The sequence below is a fragment of the Panthera uncia genome, chromosome X (genome assembly GCF_023721935.1).
Source record: "Panthera uncia isolate 11264 chromosome X, Puncia_PCG_1.0, whole genome shotgun sequence".
Lineage (NCBI taxonomy): Eukaryota > Metazoa > Chordata > Mammalia > Carnivora > Felidae > Panthera > Panthera uncia.
The window spans coordinates 93,188,316-93,196,029 of NC_064817.1; the positions used below are offsets into that span (position 1 = coordinate 93,188,316).

Genomic DNA, 7,714 nt, shown 5'->3' on the forward strand with positions numbered 1-7,714 from the left:
CCTCAGAAGGAGGCTTCTCAGAAGCAGCCACAAGTGTTAACATCAGCTTAAATATCTTTGTTAATGGCCCTGGGAAAGAAAGTTTAGAATATGTCAGTTTCATATTCAGAACTAATAATAGGAAGGAGAGCCTGTTACAGATCACAGTGAGGGGAAAAAAGGATTCAAATGAAGCTATAGGCACAGAGAAGCCAAGAAGATGGCAAGGTTTGGGAAGAACCAGGTGAACCCATTTGGAGGCAGATAATCCCCTGTGTAGGTGGTCTGACCAGAAGGTGGTTCTCCACAGTCCTAAACCAACCCTCCGGAAGTTGTGATTGTTTCAGGCTCCATAGGAAGTAAGTCACCAGTGTCTTAAAACGTGTGGCTGGGAAGCTGCTGACAGACAGAATTTCGGTGAAGGATTCCTGTGGGATGGGAAAGCTCCTCATTAGAAGGAAACCTGGGGACGTAATACATTTCTGACATGAATGTGTTCTCAAACTGGAATGTTTGCAAAGGGGGGTTGCTGTGCTTTGGGGCTGTGGACCACAGGCTCCGGTTTCAGAGGAGAGGCTCGCTGTGGCCTTGTACAGCGACACGGCGTATGTGGACTGTGTTGCCTGCGGCCAGAAGCAGGGAAATACAGGGCGTTAAGAGACCTGCCAAGCCCAAGGGATCATGGGAATCGAAGGCCCATATGCTGTTAGGTGTCCGTCCCGAGAACCTGAACAGAATCTTGGAAGTGGACCAGACTGAGCAGTGGGTACTCTAGCTCGCAGACTCCCACCGGCTGGGAAGTGTAGCGTATCTGTTAGGACACCGATCTGTTTGCTTCAACAACTACTAAACATGGCCGTAGCTTGAGCCAGGTAGAGGGCTAGGGCAGCTCTGTCCCATGAGATCATTCGGCGACCCAGTCTCCTTCATGACAAAGCTCTACCATCCTTAGAATGTTACCCCTGTCTTCCTGATAGAAGAAGGCCGGTCACCACCGTGCTCGCACGCCAGCTAGGGGCAAGAGAGAAAGAGTGAGGCGGAAGGCACATGCCCCCTTCCCAGAGCATGGCCCTGAGGTTTCGGACGTCCCTTCCCTTTACATCTCATTAGCCGGAACTTTGTCTCGTGGCCGCCCCTCGCTGCCGCGCAGTCTCTGTCTTCTGGGTGGCTGTATGCCCAGCTCAGAGAAGGGGGGGAAGTAGACGTGGGGGTAACTAGCCGTCTGCCCGACACAGAAGCAGTTCCACCTGGGATGTTTGCCTTGCAGCTTGGGAAACCTGCAGGCCAATCTCACTTCTGCGGGAGTGGGGTGAAGCCGTGTGTTTCTCTGTTGTAGGTGAGCCCGAACGGTCCAGCCTGGTGCTGGTGGACATTAGCGGTTCTTCCACTGGAAAGCCGAGCTCAGCTCCCGTTCCTAGCGATGAGGTCCTTGAAGGACAGACTGAATGGGATTCGGCGAGTCCTGGCCTTTATATCCCGGAACCAAAACTAGCGAGAGTGGATCGCTGAGGAGAAGCCCCCACCCTCCCTGCCGGCTTGGGGGAGTCATCTTGTAAATATATCTAACTGCAATAACATCTTAACAGAAGGAAGTATCAAACAGGCATTTCCCTGCTGTTGATAGCAGAGAGGAATCGTGTAGAAAGGCCAGAAGCACGGGGCCTGTTTGAAACTTCCTGGCTGGAGATGCTTCTTGACATGCTGCACAACTACATGCTCAGCAGAGGTGTTTAAGAGCCCAGAAAAAAAAAAAATTCATTTGATTTTTGACATCCAGTTTTCTGGAAGTTTAAAATGGTTTTGCTTTCATTTTCTTTCTTGCACAGATAAATGTGTAGTTGAAATGTGAAGCACACATTCTGGTAACGCTGCTGCGTTATTTTCACGGACTTGGGTTCTCATTCCAGATGGCTTGGGTTTTATACGGCATTGTGTAGAAAAGAATGTTCATCCTTTCCGTTTTCATAATTTATTTTTTTGGCACCACCGTATCCCTTTTTTCTACCTGTCTGTTTGTAACTGTTTAAATGTACGTTACTGAAGAGCCAGTTGCTTTATTTATTAACGCGGTTTGCCATCTACCCAGGGGGAAGGAGCAGTGCTAGCAACGTGCCGTTTCTGCTTTAACCACATTCTGCTGTGTTTGATCCCGGTTCGAGAACCGTTTTTGTATCTGTCCCATTGGATGTGTAAAGGAGGTTCGGGATCAGGCTGAGACCACCGCTCGTCACGGGTTCCATGTTGCTTTCGTTTGGAATCCAACAATACAAAAGACCTAAGCGATTTGGCAGGCGTTATGGAATAGGCCAGGGTGAAGGAAAACAATCCATTTTCTGGGTGGGACGCCGAGCAGGGCCGAAGGAATGATTGCTCTTGAATGAAGAGGTGACTCAGAGGGGCATCGTTTGTGAGTGATCTGGTTTAGGCGTTTATTTTCAGCAATCTAGTCAGAAGGGTCTCTCCCTTCTCCCCAGGGTTAGTTACCTGGCTGGCGCGTATGAAAACACATGATGAAGGGCTGCCTGCCGGTCATTGAAGGCGGAAAGAAGCCAGTAGAGACAGTAGAACCCTTAAAAACACAGACACGCTGTCTTTCGGGTTTGTACATCTTTTTAAAGGAAACAGGCGACGAACCCGTGGTTTTAGCTAAACGCTGCCTTCCCTCCTAGCTGCCGCGGGCCAAAGATTTCAACGTAGGGGAAGAACAGTGGGTAAGAATGTAAGAGGGAGCCCTTGTTTAGCTTGCTTAGTGCTAGTGTGGTTCTGTCAGTGCCAGGAGAACCTGAAAAAGACTGTGGGGGGGGGTGTCCCAACGACGGCGTGAGGAGATTAGGGCAGGCGAGAAGTGAATCACGCATCTGTACCATCGTGCAAACTACCCCCCCACGTGATCCTTGGACGGACCCAGCGCAGCCCATCTACTCCTTCGAGGAGAGGCGAGTGCCTCAGGGAATCGACCTGACTTCTTCCCACTACCTGCAGCCAGAAACGGAGGAGAGAGAATGACGTGATCCACGTAAGCTGAAACCAGATGATCCCTTCTGAACTTGCTAAATGGGTGCTGGGTTGTCAGAGCGTTGTGTTGTGTTACCAGGTTTGATGTTCGAAGCCAGACTGGGCCGGCAAAGAATGGACGTATAGGCGTGGTTACTGCCCAAGCAAGCTCTGCAGGGCTCGGGGAGCAGGGAATTAAGCGTTCCTCTTCCGGCTCGGTGCCCAGCCAGCCAGAAGGTCAGAGCACAGTCCTCGTGAAATAGTTTCCTGTCGTCTCGTGTAAATGCAGCAGAGGAAAGGTCGTAAACATCTGCGCTTGGTAGATGTTTTCCCTTGTGATTGAACTTTTTCTGGGCCCCAGTTTCCTCATCTAGCAAAGGGTAGTGACCAATGCCCCGTGTGGGGATGTTAACGGACATTATATGAGGTAACATACGTAAATCGCTTAGCACAGTGCCTAGCACCTAGGAGACATGCAAAAAATAATAGCTGTGATTAGATTGTTCATAGTTGCGGAGTATCATCAGGGGCCCACACTTGCATAAAACACTGCCTTTCCATGCAGTACCCGTATCTGCCCCTTTAAACTCGGTTGGGGAGATCCCCACCACTGATTTTCGGACCATAACTTGATGCTTTACAGTTAATTCCTTTTGGAGCCACGTCTGTTTGGGAAAACGAAAAGACTCGAGAAGAGATGAGGGTCAGAGACAAAGGAGGCTTCTGGGCCAGCCAGTTTTCCCTGTTCCAATAAGATTAAAAAGCAGTGCTGTCTGCAGGTCTAGAATTCCCAATATAATGGAAGCCTTAAGTTGTAGCTCCATTAGAATAACCAGCTCATCCCTCCTTGCTCTCCAAAAAGTATTAAAAATCTTGGCCGTGCCGGGGTGAACAGGTTTCACAGTCTGACTTCTGTGCTTAGTTCATGGGATTTCCTTATGCTGCCCCAACAAATTTATTTTGAACCTGCTGTGTACCAGGTACTGAGCCAGGCGATTTCACATATGTGAGCTCATTAAGTCACTTATTCTGCACAGCAGCCCTGTGAGATCAGTTATCACGCCCAGTATCACAGATGAGAAGGCTGAGGTTCTGCGATGTTAAATACTTTGTCCAGATAGCACAGTTAAGCAGTTACTAGCATAGCCAAGATTGACGTTGAACCCCTTCCTTTGCATATGTTTAACATTTGAAACAGTTTGTGTTGCACGTAATTTTATTAAACAGGCATGGCAACTGAGTCACCAAAGCTCCCCAGAAGCTCACAGTTCAGATGGAAGCTGCAGGCTCAATAAAATTCAGTTACCTCACACACATTTCTACTTATTCTCGGTAGAAAGGGAAGTTTGATTTTTTTGTCTTTAAATAAAGTTGCACATCCTAGAATGTTCCATGTCGGTAAGTGAGCACCTAACTCCAGCAAACGTAGATCTTGGCTGGAACAGAGTTCCCCTGTACGTTCAGTGGCCTAAATACGCGTTTGGGTTATTTTATAGCAAGCTCTGGTTTCAGCAGTGGTGGGAGGCAGGGTGCAAGGCTAAGCCTTGGCTTTCTGTGGGATGTACCTGAATGGGGCAGTCAGTTGAATGTGGCCATTTTCGCCACTTATGAATTGATTTTGCTGCAGAGCTTGGGTTTGAAGAGAATACGGAGAAGAGACATAAAGCTAAATCTAGGCCAGAAGTACAAGACTTCCCCCTTGGTAGATAGTGCCATTTATTTGGTTAATTTTCCTATCATGACCTAGATTATTTTTTCTGTGTATGTGTGTATATATATATATATATATATATATGTATGTATATGTGTTTGTGTGTGTGTGTGTATATATATATATGTATATGTGTGTGTGTGTGTGTGTGTGTGTGTGTGTGTGTACACATTAGGTACCAGGCAGATACTATGCCTTTCTGCTTTGTACTGTACTACCACTGCTAGCTAATAACCAGCAAAATGTAGAAAATGAAAAAGGATAAAGCTAATTTTCTATACACAACCTGGAGAAAAGAGTGCTTGCCCCTGACTTAATGGGGGCAGAGAACTGACTATGTCAAGAATTTGCCTTTTCTGAAAGCCGACTGCTTCCCGCCCCGTGGGGCCAGTCGAGTCGCTGCGTGTGTGGCGCTTCCAGCTCTGCCTGCGGGGCTGGCCTGGGCTCAGATAATCCCCTGTGACTGGCCGTCGGAGTCGCGGAGCTCCTGAGGCTGGCTCAGAGCACCCAGAGGTCTCGTACTGTCCACAGCCTGCACGCTGTTGATGGGCCAGAATCCACTGGGGACAGTGTGCCCCTTGCCAAACTCCATTTCCAAGATGGGAGTTTTATTCAGGGACTCGTTCCTTGAGTTCCCAACATGTTGACTTTGCATCCGTTTCCTTTTATCAAGGCAGAATCATAGCAGAGGGGTTGGGGCAAGGATGCAAATGGAAGGCAGCCCCCATAGCGGAAAAGAATAGATCTTTCAGCCCATCTGGGGCCTGAGGGATGAGGTTGATTGACGATTGAAAACAGTTCTGAAAAGCAGCCAGCTGCACGGGGCTACAGCTTGGGGCCCTTCCTTAGTGCAGAGAGAAAGAAGGAAATGGAGTCATGTAAGATGTACACATTCAGTTCCTCTTAGAATGATAGCTCCCGCTGTCCAACTGTTTAATAATCTGGGTGGAGCACATCCAGAGTCGAAATGAAGACGTTTTCGCTTACAAATAGGTATTTTGCTACGCGCTACGTTCACCTTGAGAGAGAAGTGCCTGTAATCTCTGTTCCTGGTGTCATTTTAAAGCTTTCGCTTCATGACTCTGTAGCCCTTTAAAAACTTGTCGCAGCAAATGTGATTAACAGAAGTTTACAAAGCGGCACTGTAGCTTATGTGTTATGTTAAAAGTTGCCTAACGTTTAGCTAATGTAAAAGCAGCAACAATAAACAACCACAAAATAAAAGGAGAGCAAATAGGTCAATGTGGCATCATAGGCTTATCTGAGATAAACTAGTTCCATCATTGTATGCAGTCCTCAGTAATGCCCGGATTAAAATATCAAGCAAGGCATTCAAACAGTGGCAAATGTGTCTGTGTATTTGTTATTCCAGTTGTTTGTTAAGCAGCCATTTTACTCTTGCACTGTAATAAACTGAAAGGGGAATTAAGATAATGCTTTCTTCCCCCCATATTGCTGTTCAACTACCTCTATATGCTTGGTTTCTCTTTAGGGTTTTCTTTCCTCCAAATCTGTACAAAAGCAAGATTTCAGCTCTTCTGCGTTGTCATAACAATGTGATATAGACAGTCTCTGTGAAAGCTGTGTGTTCATTAGGAATGTTTCCCGTTGTCTCACTTTGCATCTAACAGAATTCTACCCGTAACCTTAGGGCAAGAATTACCCAAATAGGTATCGTGTTTTGGAAGCCGAATAGAAAGGAAAGCTATCGGACCATTTAACTTGATCTCGTTCCCGTTGCTTATAATACGTTTGACCGGAAGACCTCTGGTCCAAGTAGCCTTGCACTCAGACACTAAGTAAGCTCTTATGTACTTGACAGTGAGGCCGGCGCGAGCTAATTAATGTGACTGATGTGTTCTGAAAACCTTGCCATAAACGGTTTTAAAAAATGCACCAGAAAATCTTGTTATTTACAGAATTTTGTCGAAGCATCTTGCCAATAATCCGCCCCTAGTTTACTTGTTAAGTCCATTCGTATATTGGGTTTGCTTACAGCGGAACGCGCTACCTACTGTGTTTTCTTTGGCATTATAAAACATTGGTGAAAGTAAATGACGTGTTTTTATTTCAGTTAAACTGTTTCTCAACGATGGGCTGTAGCTCAGGCCCAACGCGTGAACCTTTTGACAGGAACACTGGTAAAATTGACGGGGGCAGGGAGCGGTGCTGACCGAGCGGAGTCCAGCAAGAGAGAGTCAGCAATGCCTCGTCTTCTCAGTACCTGTTGTAGTCTCCTGCCATCAGTGACTTTATACAAGTTCTGTTCTGCCCCTGGGGGGGAAAAAAATCCAAGCGGAGCGGGACAATTAAGATAAAAGGATAGCAAATTCCACTTGGGCCTGGCCTTTGTGTAACAGGGTCCTTTGGGTCACTGAGAAAAATGAGAACTCCTGACCAAGTAGGTCCCAGAGGAAATGCCTGGCCCCGTTGGACTTGTGTGCCCAGGCCGCCACTCTCTGGTGGTCGAGAGACAAAGCCCACCTCGGCCAGAGGCACACCCTTCCCTCCCAGGCGGTCCTGCCCAGAAGGCCTGCACGACTCTGAACCACCCTGCAGGCCTTGAGCGAAGCCGAAGCTGACACTTTCTGCTTCCTCTCTGGGATCCAGCCTGGCTGCGCTCCTGTGAGTTCTCTCAGGCCAGAGATGTCTCCCTGGAAGGAGCCCCCAGTCTCAAAATGAGGTCAGAGCAAGAGAAGGAAAGAGCAAACGGCCTAGACCCACAGGCTACCAGATAATTTCAACTTTCCCTTCCTCCCATGACTTCATCACCCCCAGGAGGGGCTGAGGGGGGATGGGAAAGGGCCGGTGTCCGTACCGCCCACGTTGGCTTCTTCCAGGTAATGCAGAAATGCCCCCGCTGGACTTGTCCGCGTTCAGCCCCACGTGAAGGCATGCCCTGGTCAAGGCAGGAGAGTGCAGGCCCCAAGGAGCCCTGCCTCTGGATCTCTGAGCCCCTTTCTCCTCCCCTTTCCGGTTTTCTGTTGCTGACTTCCCCATCTCGGCCTCTGCTCGCATTGACTGGCCATC

At 48.2% G+C, this 7,714-nt stretch overlaps 1 protein-coding gene across 4 annotated transcripts in view; it reads left to right on the forward strand.

Moving 5' to 3' along the window:
* Positions 1–6,205, forward strand: part of LONRF3 (LON peptidase N-terminal domain and ring finger 3) — a 39,660-nt gene extending 33,455 nt beyond the window's left edge. For all 4 annotated transcript variants that reach the window (XM_049644229.1, XM_049644232.1, XM_049644230.1 and 1 more), the window contains one exon: positions 1,316–6,205. In XM_049644229.1, coding sequence (XP_049500186.1) covers positions 1,316–1,471 — 156 coding nt within the window. In that variant the 3' untranslated portion in view covers positions 1,472–6,205. The remainder of the gene's footprint in view (positions 1–1,315) is intronic.
* Positions 6,206–7,714: the final 1,509 nt, after the last annotated feature.